The sequence below is a fragment of the Callithrix jacchus genome, chromosome 6 (genome assembly GCF_049354715.1).
Source record: "Callithrix jacchus isolate 240 chromosome 6, calJac240_pri, whole genome shotgun sequence".
Lineage (NCBI taxonomy): Eukaryota > Metazoa > Chordata > Mammalia > Primates > Cebidae > Callithrix > Callithrix jacchus.
Window position 1 is genome coordinate 140,464,051 of NC_133507.1, and position 25,847 is coordinate 140,489,897.

The 25,847-nt window shown below is 45.4% G+C and overlaps 1 protein-coding gene across 23 annotated transcripts in view; it reads left to right on the forward strand.

The window, feature by feature from the left end:
- The window catches only part of TTLL4 (tubulin tyrosine ligase like 4), a 43,581-nt gene that overhangs the window by 12,277 nt on the left and 5,457 nt on the right, over positions 1 to 25,847 (forward strand). For 4 of the 23 annotated variants that reach the window (XM_078328525.1, XM_078328513.1, XM_078328508.1 and 1 more), the window contains 15 exons: positions 2,044 to 2,121; positions 2,500 to 2,542; positions 12,180 to 13,760; positions 14,649 to 14,758; positions 15,111 to 15,174; positions 20,334 to 20,458; positions 20,908 to 21,018; positions 21,375 to 21,451; positions 22,150 to 22,341; positions 22,437 to 22,519; positions 22,783 to 22,911; positions 23,302 to 23,424; positions 23,984 to 24,082; positions 24,403 to 24,537; positions 24,867 to 25,004. In XM_078328525.1, coding sequence (XP_078184651.1) covers positions 12,277 to 13,760; positions 14,649 to 14,758; positions 15,111 to 15,174; positions 20,334 to 20,458; positions 20,908 to 21,018; positions 21,375 to 21,451; positions 22,150 to 22,341; positions 22,437 to 22,519; positions 22,783 to 22,911; positions 23,302 to 23,424; positions 23,984 to 24,082; positions 24,403 to 24,537; positions 24,867 to 25,004 — 2,870 coding nt within the window. In that variant the 5' untranslated portion in view covers positions 2,044 to 2,121; positions 2,500 to 2,542; positions 12,180 to 12,276. Of the gene's footprint in view, positions 1 to 724; positions 847 to 1,625; positions 1,744 to 2,043; positions 2,122 to 2,499; positions 2,543 to 12,179; positions 13,761 to 14,648; positions 14,759 to 15,110; positions 15,175 to 20,333; positions 20,459 to 20,907; positions 21,019 to 21,374; positions 21,452 to 22,149; positions 22,342 to 22,436; positions 22,520 to 22,782; positions 22,912 to 23,301; positions 23,425 to 23,983; positions 24,083 to 24,402; positions 24,538 to 24,866; positions 25,005 to 25,847 lie in introns of all 23 variants that reach the window. The other 19 variants (XM_078328524.1, XM_078328516.1, XM_078328511.1 and 16 more) reach the window with 7 other exon arrangements.

The following is a 25,847-nucleotide window of genomic DNA, read 5'->3' on the forward strand; positions in this document are numbered from 1 at the left end:
CAAGTAGCTGGGACCACAGGCACATGCTACAACACCCAGCTGATTTTTATTTTTTATTATTACTTATAGAGATGGGGTTTTGCTATGTTTCCCAGGCTGGCCTTGAACTCCTAAGCTCAAAAGATCCTCCCTTTTTGGCTTCCCAAAGTGCTGGGATTGCAAGCGTGAGCCACTGTGCCCACCCTATAACAAGTCATTTTAGGCCGGGTGCAGTGGCTCACACCTGTAATCCCAGCACTTTGGGAGGCTGAGGCAGGCAGATCACGAGGTTGAGATCAAGACCATCCTGGCCAATGTGGTGAAACCCCATCTCTATAAGAATAAATAAATAAATAAACCAAGTCATTTTAAGAGATGATACCTTTTTTAGAATTGAGACAGGATCTTGCTCTGTCCCCCAGCATGGAATGCAATGGTGTATCCATGGCTCACCGCAGCCTTGATCTCCTGGGCTCAAGTGCTTCTTCTACCTTAGCCTCCTGAGCAGCTGGGACTACAGGCATTGCCACCATGCCTAGCTAATTTTTTGTGTTTTTTGTAGAGATAGGATCTCACCATGTTGCCCAGGCTGGTTGGTCTTGAACTTCAAAAGAATGGAAATGAACAAACAAAAAACCATGAAAACCTTCTACACTTTCACTCTGTCCCCCATACATTTTAACTTTTTGTTGTCTCAATTTACGTGTTTTTATATTGCTTTTTTTTTTTTTTTTTTTTTTTTGAGGTGGAGTCTTGCTGTGTCACCCAGGCTGGAGTGCAATGGCATGATCTTGGCTCACTGCAACCTTTGCCTCCTGAGTTCGAGCGATTCTCCTGCCTCAGTTTCCTAAGTAGCTGGGATTACAGGTACACGCCACCATGCCAGGCTGATTTTTGTATTTTTAGTACAGACAGATTTTCACCATGTTGGCCAGGCTGGTCTTGAACTCCTGGCCTCAAGTGATCTGCCTGCCTCAGCCTCCCAAAGTGCTGGGATTACAGATGTGAGCCACTGTGCCCAGCCTTGTTTGCCTATTTCTTAAGAGGTTGGTGTAGCTATTATTGTTTTTGACAAGTTTGTCTGTTGGGCGTCATACTAGAGTTATGATTAGATGGCAGACTATTCTGGGTTTGTCCATTTACCTAATTTTACGAGTGGATTTTATACCTTCAGATGTTTTCTTTTTGAATGTTAGTTTTTTTTTCCCCCCTTCAAACTGAAGAACTCCCTTTAGCATTACTTCTAAGACGTGCCTGGTGGTAGTGAATTCTTCCAGCTTTTGTTTATCTGGGAAAGACTTGATCTCTCATATTGGAAGGGTAGTTTTGATGGATATAGTATTCTTGGATGGCAGTTTCTTTCAGCACTATGAAATGTTACACTCCCTCACTTGGATGATTTCTGAGGAGAATTTTGTTGCCAGATGAATTGGAGCTCCGTCATATGTATTTGCTCCTTTTCTCTTGCTGCTTTTAAAATCTTCTATTTGCCCTTGAACCTTCAGAGGTTTAATTATTATATGCCTAGGGGTAGTCTTATTTGGGTTGAATCTGTTTGGCATTCTCTGACCTATCTGGACTTGGATATATATAACTTTCTCAAGTTTTAGAAATTTTTCTGTTATTTCTTTTTTTTTCCATGACAGAGTCTCACTCTTTTGCCCAGTCTGGAGTGCAATGGCACGATCTCGGCTCACTGCAGTCTCCACCTCCCGGGTTCAAGTGATTCTCCTGCCTCAACCTCCCAAGTAGCTGGGATCACAGGTGTGCACCACCATGCCCGGCTAATTTTCGTATTTTTGGTAGAGATGGGGTTTTACCATTTTGGTCAGCCTTGAGCTCCAGACCTCAAATGATCCGCCCACCTTGACCTCCCAAAGTGCTGGGATTACAAGTGTGACCTACACCCAGCCTGTTATTTCTTTTAGTAAGCCACCCCTGCCTCTTGTTTAGTTCCCTCTTGAATACCAGTAATTGTTAGATTTGGTCTTCTGAGGTAGTTTTCTGTATCTTATAGGTTATTTTTGTTGCTTTTCCATTCTGTTTTTTTGTTCTTCTCTGTAGTTTCGATTAGACTGTCTTCAATTGAGCTCACTCCGCTTGATCCATTGTGTAGTTAAGAGCCTCTAGTAAATTTTTCAGGTAAGCAAATTTATTCATCAGTTCCAAGATTTGTTCAAAAATTATTATTAACAATCTCTTTGTTACATTTCTCTGATAAATTTCTGAACTGCTTTTCTGTGTTATCTTGGAGATCACCAAGTTTCCTGAAAACTGCTATTTTGAGTTCCTCATTAGAGTGCATTTGTCACTGTCAGTCACTGTTTTCTTGTTTTGTTCGTTTCTTTCTTTGTCATAGTTCTCTGCTGCTGTTTCTTGTGGATATATGTATATGTCTTTACATTGAAGAATTAGTTATTTATTCTATTCTTCTGTGTCTGGCTTGTTTTGGTTATTGAATATGTTTGTGTAAAGATTCTTTGTAACTTAACCTGTTGACTTTTTTTTAAAACTCACTAGGTCACTACCTCTTCTTCAACACTAGATGGCGTCTTGGACCCAGGTTTGTCTTGGCTTTAAAGCAGTGGTCCCCACCCTTTTTGGTGCTAGTGACCAGTTTTGTGGAAGACAATTTTTCCACCGAATGGGGTGGATTGATGGGTGGGGCATGGTTTCGGGATGATTCAAGCACATTAAATTTATTGTGTACTTTATTTCTGTTACTACATTGTAATATATAATGAAATAATTATACAACTCAGCATATGTTAGAATCAGTGGGAGCCCTGGGCTTGTTTTCTTGCAACTAGACAGTCCCATCTGGGGGTGATGGGAGACAGTGACAGATCATCAGGCATTAGATTCTTGGAAGAAACACACAACCTAGATCCTTCACATGGGCAGTTCATAATAGGGTGAGCGCTCCTATGAGAATCTAATGCTGCCGCTGATGTTACAGGAGGTGGATCTCAGGCGGTAATGTTTGCCCAGGTGGTAATGCCTGTTTGCCCAATGCTCAGCTCCTGGTATGTGGCCTGGTTCCTAACAGGCCACGGACCAGAATGAGTGTGTGATCCAGAAGCTGGGGACCCCTGCCTTGGAGCACTGCCCTTCCCAAATGGAGGAGGTCCCAAAAGGAATATCCTGGCAATATGGGAAGGCTGGCTGGGGGTTTGTGCCCAGCGACCTGCGGAACATAGCTCCTATAGAGAGTAGTGTTGCTGAACAGCCATTCTGATTTGGTATCTCCGTTGGCTGAGTTAACAGAGCAGAGAGTCCAGGGCTGAGTATGGTAGTCCCACCTACCCGCTTTGTTTCTGGTTGTCTTCAGGGATATTTTTTGAGACACAATTTTGCTCTTCTTGCCCAGGATGGAGTGCAATGGCATGATCTCAGCTCACTGCAGCCTCTGCCTCCCAGGTTCAAGTGATGCTCCTGCCTCAGCCTCTTGAGTAGCTGGGATTATGGGTGCTTGCCACCACGCCCAGCTAATTTTTTGTATTTTTGGTAGAGACGGGATTTTGCCATGTTGGCCAGGCTGGTGTTGAGTTCCTGCCTCAGCCTCCCAAAGTGCTGGGATGACAGGTGTGAGCCACTGTGCCTTGCCTGGTTGTCTATCTTGATCTCACTTTTTCCAGTATAGAAATCATGAGTTGGGGGCAGATTTTCTGTGTCCTTGGTCCCAGGAAGATTTAGAGAGGGGATGCTGCAGATGTAGAGGTCCAGTCTTCTTACTCTCCTCTTTATATTTGAGTTCCGGGATTTTGCTGGTGATAATCTTGGTGCTGTGTGTTTGTATTTGGTTTTCTGTGAGGTGAGTGACCTTAGCTTGCTTCTGCATTGCCATTTTGGAACCAGAAGTCCCTATTCCTAGGTATTTTATTCTTTTTGATGCTATTGTGAATGGAATTATATATTTCATTTTTACATGTTGTTTGTTGCTAATATGTAGAAATAAAACTGACTTTCATATATTTATTGTGTATTCTGTGATCTTACTAAACTTGCTTATTTGTTCTATTAGGATTTTTAATTTGGTATATATTTTAGGATTTTCTTTTCTCTTTTTTTTTTTTTTTAAAGACAGGGTCTTGTTCTGTCACCCAGGCTGGAGTACAGTGATGCAGTCATGGCTCATTGCAGCCTCAATCTCCCAGGTTCAAGTGATCCTCTCACTTCAGCCTCCTAAGTAACTGGGGCTATGGGCTTGTGCTAATTTTTAAATTTTTTGTAGAGATAATGTCTCCCTATATTGCTCAGGCTGTTCTCAAATCCATGGTCTCAAGTGATCTATTTCAGCTTCCCAAAGTATTAGGATTACAGATGTGAGCCAGTGTGCCCAGCTGGGATTTTCTGTGTACGAGATCATATGTCCTATAAATAATGACAGTTTTACTTCTTCCTTTCCAATCTTTGTATCTTTGATTTCTTTTTCTTGCCGTGTCATACTGCTTAGAATTTCTAGTATAGGCTCTAATAGAAATGGAGGCCGAGTGCAGTGGCTCACACCTGTAATTAAGCCAGGCGCTGGTGGCTCACGCCTGTAATCCCAGCGCTGTTGGGGACTGAGGTGGGCAGATCACCTGAGGTCGGGAGTTCGAGACCAGCCTGACCAACATGAAGAAACCCCATCTCTATTAAAAATACAAAAAAATTTGCCGGGCATGGTGGTGCGTGCCTGTAGTTCCAGCTACTTGGGAGGCTGAGGCAGAAGAATCACTTGAACCCAGGAAATGGAGGTTGCAGTGAGCCAGGATCATGCCACTCCACTCCAGCCTGGGTGACAGAGCAAGACTCCATCTCAAAAATAAAATAAAATAAAAAGGAGAGGGTAGACATCCTTGTCTTGTTCCCAATCTTAGAGGAAAAGCAGCTCATGATTCACTATTAAGTATGATGTTAGCTGTATTTATGGCCTTTTGACATGACTCTATCAAATTTTGACCACTTTCTTACTTTTTGGCAGCACAAAATATTCCAGGCCCATCTGCTGCTTTCCCTGCTGCTCTCCCTCTCCTAATCCTGGAATCAGCCATTTTTCAAGGAGCTCTGGCTGCTTCTACTAACAGATGGCAATTAAAATAGTTTCTGCTGGGTATGGTGACTCATGTCTATAATCCCAGAGCTTTGGGAGGCCATGGCAGGAGGATCAGTTTAGGTGAGGAGTTTGAGACCAGCTTGGGCAACATAGTGGAACTCCGTTGCTATAAAAATAAAGTAAAAAATTAGCTAGGCATGGTGGTGTGCACCTATAGTCCTAGCTACTCAGGAGGCTGAAATGGGAGAATCATTTGAGCCCAGGAGTTCTAGGCTGCATTGAGTTATGATTGCACCATTGCACACCAGCCTTGGTGACAGAGGGAGACCTTGTCTAAAAACAAAAAAACTGGCTGGTGTGGTGGCTCATGCCTGTAATCCCAGCACTTTGGGAAGCCGAGGCGGATGGATCGCTTGAGGTCAGGAGTTGGAGTCCAGCCTAGCCAACATAGTGAAACCCAGTCTCTACTAAAAAATACAAAAATTGGCCAGGCGTGGTGGCAGGTGCTTATAATCCCAGCTACTCAGGAGGCTGAGGCAGGAGAATCACCTGAGCCCAGGAGGCTGAGGATCATGCCACTGCACTCCAGCTGGGTGACAGAGTAAGACTCTGTCTCAGAAAAAAAAAAAAAGAAATTTCACAAAAGCTCCCAAATAACAAGACTGTTAGCTTTTACAAAAGAACATTGCTTGTCTCAGCTGAAGTTTTGTAGTGGAATAATTGTTGCTTATTCCTTGTAATTTTCCGCCTTCATCACAGCTTATGAAGGGGCAGAGCGGAAATAGATCATTTGGTGCCAGTAAGAAGGTTGTAACGACCATGCTGCAAATGTTTGCTGGGGGCTGCTGTGCTTTTATGTGCTTTATGTGAATTTTAAAACTTGATCTCCCACAACTACTCAATGGGGGTATGATAATTCCTCTCTCCCGTCTTTCCCTGAACATTCCAGCTGTGTGGTTTCAGAGTTGCATGTGATTCACTACTGATCAGTGCTCTGATGGTCATGAGTCACCACGAGGCGGTAGCTGCTGATGCAGCCTGACTATGAGGAGGACATAGATTGAGGAACTTAGCTGAAATAGGCTTGTTTTCTTCTAAACTTGAACTCTGCAGGCTATAGCTTCGTGTTTATACCGTTTGCCCCATAAGCCCTCTTGTTCCTTAGGGATCATGTGTAGGAACAAGAAACACATTAGCTCGTTGCTCCATAAAATATTAGATTCTTCAAAATATTATTTTTCAGGTGAGGTCAGTTTATTGGCCCCTAAAGTAAGTTCCTTACAAGCTGCTGATTGGAGGGTCAGCTGATGGTGGATCCTTTAGACTTAGTGACAGAGAGTAAGTATGAATGCATTGAGCTATCTTTAAGTGGTATAAATATATAGTTAATCCTTTGTAATTTACATAGTGAGCAATGACTATAAGTTTAGATTTGTTTTAAGTTGGGAGTTTTTGAAATGGGCTTCCATTAGTGGCCAGTACTTGACCTTCTACATATATAAATACCTTTTCTCCCGTTCTCTGTCTTTTGTTGTTTCTTCCCAAAATACTTCCTGGGAGATGGGCAGTCTGCCTTTTGGATCCTAGAGGTGCACGTATACACAAAGTGTGCATTATCACAATATACTTAGAAGTATAAGGGACACTGGGAGAAAGTTCTCCCAGACATCTCAGGATCCCAGAGTATATCACAGGGAATGGGTTTGATGACTTTTCTGAAAATTGCCCTCTGAGTATGTGCTGTCTGTGGGGTTTAGGTCCCAGACGTTATTTGCATCTCTGTACTTTGACTCTGTGGCAGAACTCACTGTCCTGGGAAATGATAGCCTTTGAAACAAGGTTCTCACTTCCTTCACTTCTTAGATTTTGGGCCTTCAGAAGTTTTTTTTTTGAGACGGAGTCTCACTCTGTCACCAGGCTGGAGTGCTGTGGCACAATTTTGGCTCACTGCTACCTCTGCCTCCTGGGTTCAAGTGATTCTCCTGCCTCAACCTCCTGAGTAGCTGGGATTACAGGCACCAACCACCATGCCAGGCTAATTTTTGTATTTTTAGTAGAGTTGGGTTTCACCGTCTTGGCCAGGCTGATCTCAAACTCCTGACCTTGTGATCTACTCACCTCAGCCTTCCAAAGTGCTGGGATTACAGGTGTGAGCCACCACACCCAGCAGAAGCTTTTTAAAGTTTGTCACTTGCAATCCTGTAGGGTAGTGGGCAGCATGCTGGAAAAGATGACCTGTGGCAGTGATTGGGAATCTGGGACCCAGGCTGCCTGAATGTTTTAGTTAGTCCTCTGCTTCCCTATGATTTGAGGTTTTGATTTCATCAGGCATCTCTCTAAGGAGAAGAAAGGAAGTTGCTTTTAGTGACCATCATTTCCTTGTCTTAGTGTGACACTACTTCTCAATCACAAACACTGAAACTAGGTTGGAGCATTTGTAGGTGATACTGTTGTGAGTGATACTGTTTACTTTGGTATTCTTGAAGTCACTCTCTGCAGAGTATCTGATGCAACAAATTTGCCTTGCTTGGCAATTCCTAACACAGCCATCATATTCCAACCCTGGATATCTTTCTCTCTTTTGTTTTTTTTTGAGATGGAGTTTCACTCTTGTTGCCAAGGCTGGAGTGCAATGGTGCGATCTTGGCTCATCGCAACCTCCACCTTCAAGCGAGTCTCCTGCCTCAGGCTCCCGAGTAGCTGGGATTACAGGCATGCATGCGCCACCACGCCTGGCTAATTTTGTAATTTCAGTAGAGATCGGGTTTTCCATGGTGGTCAGGATGGTCTCAAACTCCCGAGTTTGAGGTGATCCACCTGCCTTGGCCTCCCAAAGTGCCGGGATTACAGGCATGAGCCACTGCAACCCTGGATATCTCTTACTAGCTTTGGAGCTATCTCCCAGAAAGAGAATTACAGAAACATCCTCTCACCTGCTTGGCTCTTGAGACCAGACATATTTCTTTAGGAAGACAGGTGGCCTTTCTCCAACTTGCTATACTACACATCTTGGGGCCTGTATTAGTCCATTCTCATACTGTATTAAAGAAATACCTGCAACTAAAGAAAAGAGGTTCAGTTGGCTCGTGGTTCTGAAGGCCCTATGGTTAGCCTGGCTGCGGAGGCCTCAGGAGACTTTCAGTTGTGGCAGAAGAGGAAGCAGGCATGTCTTCACATAGCCAGAGTAGGATCGAGGCAAGGGGGAGGCGCTACATACTTTAAACAACCAGATCTCATGAGAACTCACAGCAAGGAGGAAATCCACCTCCACTATCCAGTCACCTCTTACCAGGTCCCTTCTTCAACACTGGGGATTACAACTCAACATGATATTTGATGGGGACACAAATACAAACCATATGAGGAACTATGAGAGGAGACAAGAAGTGGGAAGTGACCACTGCAGAGATATGAGATCTGGAACCCCTTAGTCAGAGAGAAGAGAATCCACTCTACTCTAGTACCTGCCCGGATGTGGTATTGAACACTTTGTCTGGGAGCAGGCCACTTGCAGCTTCAGAGGAGGGTAGATGTGTATCCTTGACCTCCCTCTTCCTCTTTTGGATTAAAAGCCAAGCCCGCTGGGTGTTGGGCTACTTGTGTTCATGGGTTTGGCACTGACGGCTCATGTGGTGTGATGTAGCAAGGCAAACATTGAGCAGTGTTTGAAAAGGAAGTGTTGTGCAGTGAGTGCCTGTGCCTATAACGGAGAGTGGGATTGGCGGTGGTGTTGATGAGAAGGCGGTGATGTGCTCTTGGGCCTTTATCCACAAAGGGCCTTGATATAAACATGGAGGAGTGTTTCCAACCTGGCTTTTGTCTTCTACCTAGAGATTAGAGATAATGGAGGCGATGGAGTCTAAATATATGTGTTTCATTCCATTTAATAGGCATTGTAGACTCAGATGGATTTGAGTTTTAATCTAGGCACCGCTACTGATTGGTTATTTAAATAGAAAAGTTACTTTTCTGAGTCTTGGATTCATCAGTAAACTGATTGTAAGGTTTTTTTTAGGATTAAATGAGATAATATGGATAAAATGCCTAGCATGGCACCAGACATTCATTAGGTGTCCACACCAAGTGTCGGTTTGTTTCCCCTTCATTTACTATGCTTTTCCAGTTTACTCAGCAGAATATTGAGCACTGCCTGTGTGTCAGTCACTGTGTCGGGGGATCAGCTGGAGTAGAACGTGCTCCTTGCTCCGAGTCTGACCAGTTACTTCGTTATTGAAGCTAACGTTTTATGAGCATTGATTGTGGCATGCACAGAGGTGAGGCATCCTATTCACACTCAGGAGTCGGGAAAGGCTCCTGATTTTTTTAAGTTAGGTGAAGAAGAAGGAAGGGCTCCAGAGACCAGCACTTGTAAGGGAATGATGATCTAAGATAGCTTGATGCTCATGGGAATCAATAGTGGGGCTGTTTTTCCAGGGTAGCAGACAGTTTTCATTTCCATAGGCATTCTTCTACCATTTGGTATGTCTGTTGTGTTGCACTGGTGGGGCAAGATGTGGATTCCCGAAAACGGATGAAATGAGGGGATTGTGAATATGTCGAGTGTATGTAATACACATGCATGCATGCGTGTAGTCTTGTAAAGTGATCGGCAGGATCTGACTTTTCCCTTCATCTCTATGCTTCTCTACCATAAGTGCATGCCGTAATTGTTCCCAGCATGGTATTTCGATAGTTCGGACTTGTGTGGTGGTCCATTTTCTGTCACCTCATTTTGAGGTAACTGGCCTCAAAATCTAGTTTTAGCATTTATGCTGTTTTTAGCGCACTATCATTTTGAATGTTGGCAGTGCTCCGTTGTAATTTTTTTTGTACTCTCCTTGAGAAAGAGTCCATGTAGGTCAGCCTTTGCAGTAAAGAGGGCGACATCCGTGGCTTCTGCTGTGTGTTTGTTGGTTTTCATTTGGATGATGAATGTAAACAGGAATCTTAGGTCTTCCTTGGCCATTACTCTGTTAATCAGAATACAAGGTGCTCTTCCCATTTTGGTGTTTTAAATACAACTTAAGAAAAATAAAACCCTCTCTCCTACGCTGGGTTCAGTGGTTCATGCTTATAATCCCAGTTTATTGGGAGGCTGAGATGGAAGGATCACTTGAGGTCAGGAGTCGAGACCAGCCTGGGCAGCATAGTGAGATACTCCCACTCCCTATCTTAACAAAAAAATAAAAGAATTAGCCTGGTGTGGTGGTGCATGCCTGTAGTCCCAGCTACTTGGGAGGCTGAAGGGGGATTTGAGCTCAGGAGTCCAAGGCTGCAGTGAGCCATGTTTGCACCACTACATTCCAGTTTGGGTAACAGAGCAGGACCCTATCTCAAAACAAAACAAAACCTCTCTGCTAATTCCTTCCCTTTAGCTACTCTGAAAACACTTGATGAGAAAGAATATCAGGATTCCATTCAGAATTATCCCAGACAAATGACTTAAAAAAAAAAAACATGAAGGAGAGGTTCTGATGTCACCCAGGCTGGCCTGGAATGCATAGCCTTGTCTCCTCAAGCGCCAGGACAGCTGGCCTGAGGCACTGCGGACAGGGCTCTGTCACCCAGGCTGGAGTGCAGTGGTGCTGCTTCGCCTTGCTGTACCCTCTACCTTCTGTGCTTAAAGTTTCTCATGCCTCAGCTTCCCAAGTAGCTGGGACCACAGGCATGCACCGCCACCACACCTGGCTGATTTTTGTATTTTTTGTAGGGGTTTTGCCATGTTTCCCAGTCTGGTCTCAAACTCCTGAGTTCAAGTGATCTGCCTGCCTTGGCCTCCCAAAGTGCTGGGATTACAGGTGTGAGCCACTGCGCCTGGCCACGAATGACTACTTACAGTTTTTGTTATTTTCCCCCCGGATGCTGCAATGAAAGTAGGTCCACCGTTCCCTACAGTTGTGAAAATTGGAGAATATTTTGTGAATTTGATTTAGAAAGTGAGAGACCATGCTGAGCAGACAGTTTGAGACCCAGAAGGCTGGCTTAGAGGTTTTGTATTAAAGGAAACACTGATTGAGAAGATGTAAGAGATAGGCTCTCCCTCCCTGAGATCAGCCCAAACTTAAGCCTGGGCTTTGGAGGAAAGAAAGCTTATCTCTTCTTCTAACCTCTCTCTGCTCCCTGAACTCTCCTGTCCCAGTATGGCTGCTGGAAATAAAGTCACTTTAAGTAAAAATAATTCTGGCATTGAGTTCAATTTTCTTTCTTCTTTTTCCTACCAACACAGAGGATGGAATTTAAGTCTGTGTAGTTAGCAAGAGATGAAATTGCTGTCTTAGCTCCAGAATAAACTCCAGGGTCAGCAAGAGAATTCTGTTCTCCTGTCTGAACTTGTCCTACTTAATCATGAAAAGCAGACTAAATCAGAGGCAGCTGAGTTGATTTAGGGAGCAGTAGATGTAAAATGAGTTTTTCAGATCGGGTTATTGTTTTTTTTTTTTTTTTTTTTGAGATGGGGTCTCACTCTGTTGCCCAGGCTGGAGTACAGTGGCACCATCTGGGCTCACTGCAACCTCTGCCTCCCAGGCTCAAGTGATCCTCCCACCTCGGCCTCCTCAGTAGCTGGGACAACAGGTGGATGCCACCATACCTAGCTAATTTATTTGTAGTGACAGGGTTTTGCCGTGTTGGCCAGGTTAGTCTTGAACTCCTGGGCTCAAGCTGGGATTATAGGTGTGAGCTGCCGCACCTGGCCTCAGATAATCTTTAATCTTTCAGAATTCAGGGATGAGGAGGAAGATATTGACTGCTCTCTCTCACTTCAGATTTGCTATAATCCTAGCCACACTGGTTTTGCTGAGGGAAGGTAGCCCCCGTCATTGAAAGCTGTGGGCAATGAGACAGAAAGGTGCATCTTTTTTTTGGAGAAAGAGGAAAGCTTTCTAAGTGAGAGAGTGGGGGATCATGAGCAGCCTCACAGTGGTAGTGGCACCTCAGTGTCTTAGTCTTTGATGAAGCCAGCTTTTATCACATGAGGGCAGTAAGAAGACCACTGAAAATTCCCTGGAAATCTAGTATTCTTCTCCCAGGGCCCCAAATGATGACCAAGACTGGTTGCCCAAAAATGCTGAAGTGGGACTGTACTGCTTCCCTGAGGACTGCTGTGGCATGGTGTCTGTCCTCCTGGCGCCGTAACATTTCCTGTCATTTTTCTCCCCTTCAGACTGACAGACTTCAGGATGCAGCTGCTACTGCTGGAGGTGTGTGGCACCTTACCTGAGCCAGACCATGAGACCGTGTGGCCATGATGTGGGCCCCTCATGGCCTCAGCAGGAACAGAGCACTACAGTATTGGCCTCCGCCAGAGAAACAGCTTCAAGCAGAGTGGTCCCCCAGGCGCAGTGCCTGCCGCGCCACCTGAGAAACCCTCTGAGGGCAAAGTCTGGTCTCAGGCCCATCAGCAAGTGAAGCCAATCTGGAAGCTGGAGAAGAAGCACGTGGAGACACTGTCTGCAGGGTTGGGCCCAGGTCTCCTGGGCATCCCCCACAAGCCAGCATATTTCTTTTGCCCCAGCACTTTATGTAGCTCTGGGACCACGGCTGTCATTGCAGGCCATAGGAGTTCCTGTTACCTACACTGTCTCCCAGACTTGTTCAACAGCACCCTGCTATACCGCCGCTCCAGCTATCGGCACAAACCGTACCAGCAACTGGAGTCTTTTTGCTTGCGTTCAAGCCCATCAGAAAAAAGCCCTTTTTCTCTCCCTCAAAAGAGCCTCCCTGTCAGTCTCACTGCCAATAAGGCCACTTCTTCCATGGTCTTCCCCATGGCCCAGCCCATGGCCTCCTCATCCACAGAACCGTACCTCTCCTTGGCCGCGGCTGGGGAAAACCCTTCAGGGAGGAGCCTGGCCTCTGCCATCTCAGGAAAGATCTCATCTCCACTGTCTTCCTCCTGTAAGCCCATGCTGAATAATAATTCCTTCATGCGGCCAAATAGCACGAAAGTGCCTTTATCACAGACCACAGAGGGCCTGAAGCCAGTATCCTCACCCAAGGTCCAGCCCATCTCTTGGCATCATTCAGGGGGTACTGGAGACTGTGTACTGCAGCCTGTTGACCATAAGGTGCCCAAAAGCATTGGCACTTTCCTAGCTGATGCCAATGCCCGTATCGCCTTGTCTACCCCTAGCTCTGATGACACATCTGCCACCAGTGTTGCCTCTTCCTGGTATAACCGGAATAACTTAGCCATGAGGGCAGAGCCACATTCCCATGTTCTGGATGACAGCTCTGATTCCCAGGCTCCAACTAAAGAGATTCGGTTCACTGAGGCCGTGAGGAAGTTGACCGCAAGAGGCTTTGAGAAGATGCCAAGGCAAGGCTGCCAGTTTGAACAGTCTAGTTTCCTGAACCCCACCTTTCAGTGGAACCTCAGCAGGAGCAGGCGGTGGAAAACTCCTGCGGTCAATCGGCAGTTTCTTCAGGAGGATGCTGGATCAGTCAGTGGGGTCCTCCCTGGTTCCTCGGATACCTTGGGTTTGGACAATACAGTCTTCTGTACCAAACGTATCAGCATTCACCTCCTTGCCTCACATGCCAGTGGGCTCAATCACAGCCCTGCCTGTGAATCTGTAATTGACCCCCCAGCATTTGGAGAAGGCAAAGCTCCAGGTCCCCCTTCTCTTCAAACCCTTGGCCTAGCCAATGTGGCCAGCCGCCTCTCTTCCATCCAGCTGGGCCAGTCTGAGAAGGAGAGACCTGAAGAGGCCAGGGAGCTGGACTCATCTGGTAGGGATAGTAGGTAAGTTGGAGAATGTTTTTGCTTCATTTGGAGCAGTAGAATGGATATACCATAATTTGGGGTGGCACTGACCCTGTACCTCTGAAAGCTGGCTTTGTTTTTTAGCCCTAGAATTTTTGGTTTTCACTTCAGGGCAAGGGTTGGGAAACTATAGCTTACAGACCAAATCTTGCTTGTTGCCTGCTTTTGTAAATAAAGCGTTATTGGAATGCAGCCATGTCCACTGATTTACAGTTGTCTGTGGCTGCTTTCTTGTTACAGTGGTAGAGCTGAGTAGTTGTGACAAACTGGCCTGCAAACGAAAATATGTACTCTGTGGTCCTTTAGAGAAAAGTTTGCCAACCCCAATTTTAAGTGAAAACCATGAGAGAAATAAGAATTATGAACACCAAATATTGAAGCCTGTGACTTTCCTACTTTTTCCAAACCAAATCAGGTTCTCAGTCATTCTTGGCATGACAGCCATTTATAGTTAGGAGATACACATAGTTGGCTCCTTCTCTTGTGTTTGGTTATTTTCCGGGAAACTTGATCCACTAAGGCTTTCTTCTGAGTTCCCAGAGAGTGGCCTAGGGACATTTCCAGTCAATTACCAGATATCCATTCATGATTTTTTGGATGTAGAATTTTTGTACTTACATGCTATGAGGGACATCAAGGAAAATGGAAGACATAGTGCCTTTTTGCAGAATGGAAAATGTAAGGTTGAGGAGCTATGCCTAGACCTAAGCTTTGAAGACAAGAGAAATGAGTTGTGAGGTCCAGGCAAGAGGTAGCAGACTGGTAACGGAGAAGGGACAAATACTGGGAGCCGATGAAGGATTGAGAATCTGACTGTGACCTCTTTGATGGAGTTGACTAGGCTAGGGTCATGATTCTTTCTTTTAGTTCAGCTACTGACCTCCAGGCAGACCAGACTGAGACTGAAGATACAGAAGAAGAACTAGTAGATGGTTTGGAAGACTGTTGTAGCCATGATGAGAATGAAGAGGAGGAGGGTGAGTAGGGAACCCTTTTACTTCAAACTAGGAGTTGGTTATGACCTGGGTGGGCAGGGGACTAACAGTTGTATACTAGGTCCTTGACTCACATTACCTACATCTTTCATTTGTTTTGAGGGTCTTAAGGGGGTAGTGCCTTCTAGAGGACTTTGGTCTCTAGTCCGCCTGTCCCCCTGGTCTCACCTTCTCCCTGCTTCTGTTGAGGAAGGCAGTGCAAGGCCACAGAGTGGTGCTTGTGGCTCCCCAAGAAGGGTTGAGCCTAAGATATTCAAGGAGGAGCTGCCCAGGCTTGGTGAGTTTGTGCTGCAGCCTCTTCTAGTTAGAATTCCTCTGTTTTTCCTTCCCCTAGGAGACTCAGAGTGCTCCTCATTAAGTGCAGTCTCCCGCGGCGAATCAGTGGCCATGATCTCTCGGTAAGTGTGGCTGTATAGCTCATTGTTAGATGCTCATCTTTTGTCTCTTCAAGATTATAAAGAGATTAACCACCCAAGTCATTAATGACCTGGAGGACTCTAATGCATTTTAACCAAATTTTTATGTTTATGACTTTAGTTTTTGAATGGGAAGTAATGGGGGGTGGCCAGAAGCACATCTCATCACTGTGGCTTAAAAACAGTATCATGGAGGCCGGACGTGGTGGCTCATGCCTGTAATCCCAGCACTTCAGGAGGCCGAGGTGGGTGGATCATGAGGTGAAGAGATTGAGACCATCCTGGCCAACATGGTAAAACCCCGCCTCTACTCAAAATATAAAAAATTAGCCGGACATGGTGGCACATGTCTGTAATCCTAGCTATCTGGGAGGCTGAGACAGGAGAATCACTTGAACCCAGGAGGCAGAGGTTGCAGTGAGCCGAGAATGCACCATTGCACTCCAGCCTGGGCAACAAGAGCGAAACTCTGTCTCAAAAAAGAAAAAACCCAGTATCATGGGCCAGGCGTGGTGGCTCACGCCTGTAATCCCAGCACTTTCGGAGGCTGAGGTGGGCTGATCACCTGAGATTAGGAGTTCGAGAACAGCCTGGCCAACATGGTGAAACCCTATCTCTACTAAAAATATAAAAATTAGCAGTGTGGTGGTGTATGCCTGTAATCCCAGCCGCTTGGGAGACACTGAGGGATGAGAATCACTTGAACCTGGGAGGCAGAGGTTGCAGTGAGCCAAGATCATGCTGCTGCACTCCAGCCTCGGTGACTGAGTGAGACTCTATCTCAAAAACAAAACAACAACAACAACAAAAAACAGTATCATGGGCTGGGCGAAGTGGCTTAATGCCTGTGATCCTAACACTTTGGGAGGCTAAGATGGGTAGATCACTTGAGGCCAGGAGTTAGAGACCAGGCTGGCCAACATGGTGAAACTCCATCTCTACTAAAAATAGAAACAATTAGCTGGGTGTGGTGGCACATGCCTGTTATCCTTGGCCTCCCAAGGATTGTGCCACCACACCCAGCCACTGCAGCTGGCCCTAATTTTTAATTAAAACCTAGCTGCAGGCCGGGCATGGTAGCTCACGCCTGTAATCCCAGCACTTTGGGTGGCCAAGGCAGGCCGATCACCTGAAGTCAGGAGTTTGAGACCAGCCTGACCAACATGATGAAATCCCATCTCTACTAAATACAAAAAATTATCTAGGCATGGTGGTACATGCTGTAGTCCCAGCTATGTGGGAGGCTGAGGCAGGAGAATTGCTTGAACCTGGGAGGTGGAGGTTGCAGTGAACGCAGATTGCGCCATTGCACTCCAACCTGGGCAACGAGAGTGAAACTCTGTCTCAAACAAAAACAAAAACCCAACAAACAAAAAACCTAGCTGTATATCATTAGGCTTGACCAACATATGGAGCTCCCAGAGTTGGGTTGCTTCTCTATGCATCAACCTTCTTTAGATGAAGCTAAGAAGAAAGGGAGCCTTCTCTGCCTTGTCTAGTATGGACAAGACAGGCTGCATCTTTGTGAAATGTGATGGTGTGGCAGCTGCACTCCAGTTTTAGAGCCCCTAATCTGTAAGGTGGAGGCAGAGCCGTTTGGAAAGTGAGAGAAAGAACTGGGATTCTCTGTGAAGGTAGATAGAAATCCCATCACAGGTACCTTGAATCTGATGCATAAATTTTCACTTTGAGCCTAGCCCATCCTCCTTCCAGAAAAGCAAAATGACTTCAGGTTATGTATGTTGGATGTTAATTAAGTACCTCCACTCTTCAGAAGAGAAAGATATTTGACATGTAATTGATTTGGAGTCCTACCTTTTCTACACTTAAGGACCTACTTCAGGGCAGCTACATAGCCCTTAAGCCTTCCTGATATATAAGATGAAAATCATAAAACATATTTGTGAATCATTTGCTCAATAATTAATTAGCTTCTACAAATTACACATAACTTCTTATCTGTATGAGGCTTAAACATAATTTTCAAGAAAATGGAAATATAGTTTTTCATTTTTTAGAATCAGAGGCTTGTTCTGTTGCCCAGGCTAGAGTACAGTGGCTCCATCATAGCTTACTATAACCTCAAACTCCTGGGCTCAAGCAGTTCTTTGGCCTCAGCCTCCTGAGCAGCTGGGACTACAGGACCATCCACCACACCCAGCTAATTAAAAAAATTTTTTTATAGAGTTGTGGGGGAAGGTCTCATTATATTACCTAGGCTGGTCTTGAACTCTGGTCTCAAGTGATCCTTCTGCTTCAGCCTCCCGAAGCACTGAGATTACAGGTGTGAGCCACTGCACCGGACCAAAAATGGAGATAGATAAATTCCAAATCACTTTGTGTTTTAAAGATGACTAAAATAAAATACTTTTGGATTGCTAACATATTATTTTTTCTCTATTATGAAAGATTTGTGTATTTATTATGGAAAATTTGGCAACCACAGAAAAATCATTGGAAATGCTACCTGTTTCTTTACACAGCAATACTCTTTTTTTGAGATGGAGTCTCACTCAGTTGCCAGGCTAGAGTGCAGTGGCACAATCTTGGCTCACTGCAACCTGCAACTCTGGTTCAAGCCATTCTCCTGCCTCAGCCTCCTGAGTAGCTGGGATTAAAGACATGCGCCACCACGCCGAGCTAATTTTTGTGTGTGTGTGTTTTTAGTTGAGACAGGGTTTCACCATGTTGGTCAGGCTGGTCTCGATCTCCTGACCTCATGATCCACCCGCCTTGGCCTTCCAAAGTGCTGGGATGGATTACAGGCATGAGCCACCGTGCCCAGCTTACACACCAATACTTTCATTGCGTTTCCTGTTGTGCTCTAAGAATCATGTAATTTTAGAGATGGAAACCATCAAGTCCAGTGTAAGTATTGAGGACCAGAGAAGTGAAGTAGCTGTTGCAAGGTTATAGTTTCTAGCACAGCTAGACTAGAAGCCAGGTCTCTTGAGAAGTTCAGGACTCTTGTGAGACAATTCACAAGGGTTTTTTTGTTTTTGTTTTTTTTAATTAAGCTTGTGATTTTGAGATAATTATAGATTTCACATGCAGTTGTAAGAAGGAATGCAGAGAGATCCCCTGTACTCTACTCAGTTTCCCCCACTGGTTAATATTTTGCTGAAGTACAATATCGTATGATTGAGATATTGTTAACATTGTTAGAGTCAAGATATAGAACATTTTGCCCGGCACAGTGGCTCATGCCTGTAATCCCAACACTTTGGGAGGCTAAGGTGGGTGGATCACCGGAAGTCAGGAGTTTGAGACCAGCCTGGTCAACATGGTGAAACCCTGTCTTTACTAAAAATACAAAAATTAACGGGTGTGATGGTGGGCCCCTATAATCCCAGCTACTTGGGAGGCTGAGGCAGGAGAATCACTTGAACTTGGGAGGCGGAGGTTGCAGTGAGCCAAGATCGCACCACTGCACTCCAGCCTGAATGACAAGAGCAAGACTCTGTCTCAAAGAAAAAGAGAACATTTTCATCACTGTAAGAATTTCTCCTTCTGCTACCCCTGAAGCTACACCTCCTTCCCTCCTGCTCCCATCCCCTCCTTAACATCCTGGCAACCACTGCTTCTCCTTTTTGTCATTTCAAGGATGTTATACAGATAGAATGACAGCAGTATGTAACCTTTGGGCATTGATGTTTTTTTCACTCAGCATATTCATTGCAGATTGACCTGGGTTGTTGTACGTATTAATAGTTCTCATTCTTTTTTATTGCTGGATAGTGTTCCAGGGTGTGAATGTACCACAGTTTGTTTAACCGTACACCTGTTGAAGGATATTCAGGTTGTTTTCAGCTTTTGGCTCTTATGAATAAAGCTGCTGTAAATAATCATGTACATATTTTTGTGTGAATATAAGTCTTCATTTCTCTGGGATAAATGCCCAGGAGGAGTGCAATTGCTAGGTCGTATGGTGGTTGCATGTTTCGTTTCTTAAGAAACTGCCAAAACTGTTTTCCAGAGTGGCTGTACCACTCTGGAAAACACTTTTATGCTTCTATCTTCTATTTTATGCTTCTATCTTTGTTTTTAAATTTTAAGTCTTTCTTACTGATTTTCAGCAGTCTCAAATTTTCAAATTCAGTAAACCAAAAGCCTTTGAAGAAAAAGTTCTGAAAATGAGGAATAGAGTTGAATGAATTGGAATTTTTTCATTGGGTATTAGTATTTAACTTGATTCAATAAAATTCACTAAAAATCTTTAAGATTTAAAACACTGAAGTGTTTCACATGCAGTGCCTATTTCTGTTGTGCTGAAAATAGGTCAAATGGCTTTTTTTAAGCTAACAATGTTATGATAATAATATTTGTGGATCATATAATCTAAGTTGTAAAGAGTAACAGCGATTTTCTCCATTTTTCAGTGCTAGTTAAAGGAATGATCTGGGTCTGTCAGCTTCCTGACAGGTAGTTGATATGTTTGCCATGTTAACACCCCTTAGACAGCCTTGGCCATGCCCTTCTTGGAGTAACAGCAGGGACCCCTGTGGCCTACTGCCCCAGATCAGCTACATCTCTTCATCACATCCAGATCTGTGTTCCCGTACTGTTAAATAAAAAGTGTCACAAATCACTTCCAAAATGGAGAAAAGCACTAACCGTCCAAGAATCTTTAGATGAACCTAAATATAGAATGAGCTGGAGGTACCACTGTTTCTTTTCTTTCTGTTGCTTTTCCCCTTTTCTATCTAAAAGTCTGTACCTCAGCTCTCTTTTGGTTTTCCTCCTTCATAATTTTCACATCATTCATTTCTCTCATTTGTTTCTTCGTCTTAGCATAGCACATTCCTCTAGCATCCACCCACACTCATTTCCCAATCTCAGAACCACTCCTTTCAGGGACTTTCCCAGCCAGTGTCTTGTCACAGGAAATTTTGGAGCTGTATTGCAGAATGAAGTATTGGAAAACCTTGTCTTTAGGTGACCTTTGATGATGTGGCTGTATGTAGATTAGCTTAGCATCTTATAGATTAATATGTGTAAAATAATTATTAATGATTGAGCACCTGGCTTTTTAGAATCACAAGTTCAAAGACAGCACCTGGAAAGAAATTGTATGTAATAGCAACGACACTTCGGGCTGTTGCTTTCTCTTTCTCTACTCCATGTTTGTTTTTCGATCTTAGAAGCTGTATGGAAATTCTGACCAAACCCCTTTCCAATCATGAGAAAGTTGTCCGACCAGCCCTCGTCTACAGTCTCTTTCCCAACGTTCCCCCTACCATCTATTTTGGCACTCGGGATGAGAGAGGTAAACCTGGCCAAGTGTCAAAGCGCAGAAGAGTCCCTGGGAGAAGGATGCTAGCTAAGTTGGGAGGAGGTGGCAGAAGGTGGAAGAGGGTTTCCAGAATGGCGGTTGTGGCAATTGTCACAATGTGTCCAGTTCCCGACCTGGTCTTAGGTCTAATTTTTCTTATCTGTCCTTTAGCTGACCCTTCTCAGCCTTGCAATGTCACGCTTAGTTCATGCTCTCCAACCTTGTTGCTTTTCCCTTGTAGTCTCCCCTTTCTTGGTTCCTCATTCCTGCACAGCCCCTCTTCTTTCCCAAAGTGTGCTCCTCTGAAACACTGATCTGGAGCAATAGTTAGTGACTTGCCTGCCAAGGGAAAAATGGGTGGCCGTGCCATCTTTTTTGTCTTCTCACCATGACTCTCTGCTCCTCTCCACCCCCCATCCCCACACCCTTTGCATTCTTCCCAGTGGAGAAACTTCCCTGGGAGCAGAGGAAGTTGCTCCGATGGAAGATGAGCACAGTGACCCCCAACATTGTTAAGCAGACCATTGGACGGTCCCACTTTAAAATCAGCAAAAGTGAGTTGCTTGCCTTACTGTGAGCCTGTCCTTTTTGCCCCAAATAGATGGGCTTTGCGTAGGGGGAGCACTCTAGACACCTCGTGCCTGTGTGGGGGCAGCTGGGGCCCTCTCCTGAAATCCAACCTCAGGGGAGGGAACAGCTCTGAAATGCTTCTGGGCTGAGCCTGTGGTTGAGAATTGAGACACAGAGGGCCATTGTTCTATCCCTAGCCCCAGGGCCTCATGTAGGACAGCTCCGTAGCAACTCTTTGAAAACCAGGTCTGGGAGCTCTGCCCAGTTCTGGGGCCTCTGGGCCTCTGTGTCCCAGGACTGAGCTGTTAGCAAGGCTGATTCCCTACTGTACCTCCTATAGGAAACGATGACTGGCTGGGCTGCTGGGGACACCACATGAAGTCTCCTAGTTTCCGATCCATTCGAGAGCATCAGAAGGTAGGGGCCCTTTCTGAGGAGCTGTTTCCCTGGACTTTGGACTAGGCCAAGAGGAGGGTGATGTTGTGGGTAGGGGTAGGGGGTGGGAAGAGGATGATGACCGTGGGGAAGTCAGGAAGGTGTACAGAGGAGAAAGTACAGGATGAGGGTACAGTGAGAGACTCCAGTGGCTCATGAACATCTCCAATTCAGCTGCAGTATCTTGGGCAGTTGTAGCTTCTCAAAGATGCTTTTTCCTCTGATGTGTTTTGAGTTGCATTGTCTGTTTTCTCTTTATTATGTTTCCCTATGACCACTGCACATTCCATTCCCCCCAAATTGAGTATGTGTAAAGAGGACTTCTGGTCTCATGTTGGAATGAATGAGTCCCTTGCCCCCAGACTTACTAAAGGCTAAATGCTTTTCTCTCCTCATTTCCTCATCCCATAGGCTTTCATGGAAAAAGATGTATTAGCTTTTTCTTTGCACTTAAGGTGAATAACTTGTCTGTCTTAGTCGTTAGCGTTTTGTCTGTGTTTTAACCACCTTTTGATGAGTGCTCGGCAGTTGGATACTTAAGGACCATTAGGGTAGTGACAGTAAGATGGAACAAAAGCTTGGAGTGCTGCTAAAGAAGCTGGAATGGTAGTGAGTCTTGTCATCTTCCTCATGGCCTCACCTCTGCCCTCTTCCTGCACTCACCCTTTTCCCTTTTGTAGCTAAACCATTTCCCAGGCTCATTCCAGATTGGGAGAAAGGACCGGCTATGGCGGAACCTGTCACGCATGCAGAGCCGCTTTGGCAAAAAGGAGTTCAGTTTCTTCCCCCAGTCCTTCATCCTGCCCCAGGATGCCAAGCTCCTGCGCAAAGCGTGGGAGAGCAGCAGCCGCCAAAAGTGGATTGTGAAGCCAGTGAGTGAATCACAGTTACCAGGAGACTATGGTCTGTGAGTGGGAACAATAGAGCATTGGACCTGGAGCAAATCTTACCTATTTTCTACTCCTAGCCAGCATCAGCCCGAGGCATTGGCATCCAGGTTATTCACAAGTGGAGTCAGCTCCCCAAGCGAAGGCCCCTCCTGGTACAGAGGTGAGCCTGTAGCACAGCCCTTAGCCCATCCTCCCACCTCCTTGGCCTTGAGGTTCCCTTTTTACAGTATTCTTCTGCCCTTTGTTCTCCCAGCCAAAGAGCTTCCTTAGCCAACTGTTCTAAGCAGACCGGATAAAGATAAAAATAAAGACCATTCTAAGGTCTTTATCTTGGGGATTGTTAGCTAGCTTTTTTCTGTGCCTTGGTTATCCACTGAGCCCCATCATCTGGCTGGATGAGAAGCTGGCCTTTGTCCTATGTAGGTATCTACACAAACCCTACCTCATCAGCGGCAGCAAGTTTGACCTGCGGATCTATGTTTACGTCACTTCCTATGATCCTCTGCGGATTTACCTCTTTTCAGATGGACTGGTCCGCTTTGCCAGTTGCAAGTATGTTACAGTGGTGAGGTATCCTCTGACAATATTGGGGATTTTATTTTCCTCCGAGGGAGGAAACTAGAGGACGTCAAACAGAAAAAAATAACAAATGTTTTGATAGTTTTTGTTAGCAAGGGGGAAGTCAGGAAATGGGAAATAAGGAGGCTCTCTACTTCATGAAATCAGAGGAGGATCTTCCTGCATGCAGGACTGAGGTGGGAAAAAGGAGATGAATTTAGCTGTGGTTTTTCAGAACTTTGCCAATAGACAGACACACTTCTCAGGTCCTTGTGGCTATGAAAAGATCACTTGTTCTTCACCTCTTCAGGATTTGGGAGAATGTTTGGCCTCTTCTCCGTCTGCTCTGTCATCATCTTACCCCTGCCTTTTGTTTCCTTCCAGGTATTCCCCTTCCATGAAGAGTCTTGGCAATAAGTTCATGCACCTGACCAACTACAGTGTCAATAAGAAGAATGCCGAGTACCAGGCCAATGCAGATGAAATGGCTTGCCAGGGCCACAAATGGTACTGAGGACAGAGTGTCCCAGTCCAGTTTTAGGGGCATGGTGAATGGAGGATTAATATAAGACCCAGAGATTATATAAACACTTACCAATTCAGAATTGGTCTATTTAAGGCTGGGCACGATGGCTCACACCTGTAATCCTAGCACTTTGGGAGGCCAAGGTAGGTGGATCGCCTGAGGTCAGGGGTTTGAGACCAGCCTGGCCAAGGTGGCGAAACCCTGTCTCTACTAAAAATACAAAAATTAGCCAGGTGTGGTGGTGGACACCTATAATTCCAGCTGCTTGGGAGGCTGAGGCAGGAGAATCACTCGAACCCGGGGAGTGGAGGTTGCAGTGAGCTGAGATCGTGCCACTTCACTCCAGCCTGGGTGAAAGAGTAAAACTCCGACTCAAAAAAAAAGTTGGTCTATTTGCATTCAAGTTCATCTCTTTCATAACTGAAAATGGCAAAGGAAGAGATAGATATCAAGAAAATACCTTTAGGTCTCTTGTTCCTTACTCTTTGTCACTCATTCCTAGAATATAATTCCTAATACTTCCTCTTCCTTCATCTACAGGGCACTGAAGGCTTTGTGGAACTACCTGAGCCAGAAGGGAGTCAATAGTGATGCCATCTGGGAGAAGATAAAAGATGTTGTTGTCAAAACCATCATCTCGTGAGTCACATTGCCAACCCGGCTGTGGGGCCTGCTGCTGACCCCCTCCTTCTTCCTGGGCCTCACACTGCTGTGCTTTGGACTCTGGCCATGCTGTGGTTCGGTTTTAAGGAAAGGGACTAGGAAGGAATAGCTAGAGTTGAGTTCTCATCTGCTGAACTTCATCCCCAGGAGCTGGTCCCAGATCAGATGCGTCTCTTGAGAGCTGCCTTTCCTGGGTGGCTTCTGCCTGCCTATCTCTGGGCCACTCTTTTGGCAGGAGAGCTCTTGGTAGAGTCCCCTGGGAGCTGAAATGAGTACTTCCTCATCCCCATGACCAGGTCAGAGCCCTACGTGACCAGCCTGCTCAAGATGTATGTGCGGCGGCCCTATAGCTGCCATGAGCTCTTTGGTTTTGACATCATGCTAGACGAAAACCTCAAGCCCTGGGTCCTGGAAGTCAACATTTCCCCAAGGTAGGTGGTATTCTCAGGACACTCATGATAGAATCCTTCCATTATCCTCATGCTCCCATTGCCACTCAGTAAGTTGTTCTTTTTAATGGATCCTTACCACTGGCTTTCCTTTAGCAGATCAAGGTCATGGGCAGGTTTACCACCCTGAGTGAGGTTATTCACTGTTTTGGGGGCAAGAAACTCTTGTGATGGTGATTCTGTACTGGGATGTTTGAGCAGCTTTCATCCTAGGGAAGCCAGGAAGTAAAAGGCCAGCCCTGAGTTGCACATATGACCAAAGACTGTTTTGGAGTGCTGCTTTGACCGCTCTTTTTATCCTTTTTCTGAAGTCTCCACTCCAGCTCTCCACTGGACATCAGCATCAAAGGCCAGATGATTCGTGACCTTCTGAACCTGGCTGGTTTTGTCCTGCCCAATGTAGAGGATGTCATTTCCAGCCCCAGCAGCTGCAGCAGCTCCACCACCAGGTTAGGCCCTTGTTTCTTTGCAGCTCTGCTGGCAGCATGAATAGCCCTGCTGTAATTTCTGGGAAGGAGTGGGTTCTGGGTGCTCCCTCCGGCCTGGTTCCCTTTGCTGTTCAATCTTGCCCCTGTAGTCCACTCCTATGCTACTTACTGCACCACACCATTGCCTCTTAAGTATGTTCAGTTATGTCCACCCCTGCTCAGGAACCACAGGCCTAGGAATCACATTTAAACTTCTTAGACACTGTGGTGTGTGTCTCTAGTCCCAGCTACTTGGGAGACTGAAGCAGGGGGATCTCTTAAGGCCAGATGTTCAAAGCTATAGTGCACTATGGTGATCAGGCCTGTGAATAGCCACTGTACTCTTATCTAGCCTGGGCATTGTAGCAAGAAAAAAAAAATAACTCCTTACCAGGGCAGTCAGGGTCCCAGCTTTCTTTTTCTTGGTGTATCTCTGTCTTCTTTCTCCCCTGGCTCCTGCGCCCTGACAAACTGCATCACTCACGCAACCTCAAGGTCGGAATGATCCTTAAGGACAATTAGTCCAGTCTCCTCTCTGAAATGTTCATTGCCTCTTGCTATTCCCCATAGTGTTCGTTCCTTTGCTTATGGGGTTTCTTCCTCCTGAAATGCCCCACCGCCAATCCTGCCATTAACCTCACCTGTTCATCAAAGTCTAGTTCAGCTCAGTATGGCCTTTTTTTTTCTCCATACCGTAAAGTGTTTGGAACCACTCTTGAAAGGAAGGAGTTTGTATTTAGTTAGTACCTGAGATGTGTGAGGAGAACCCTTTAACTTATCCTTCCAATAACCCTGTAAAGTTAGTATTCATACCTGCAGTTTACA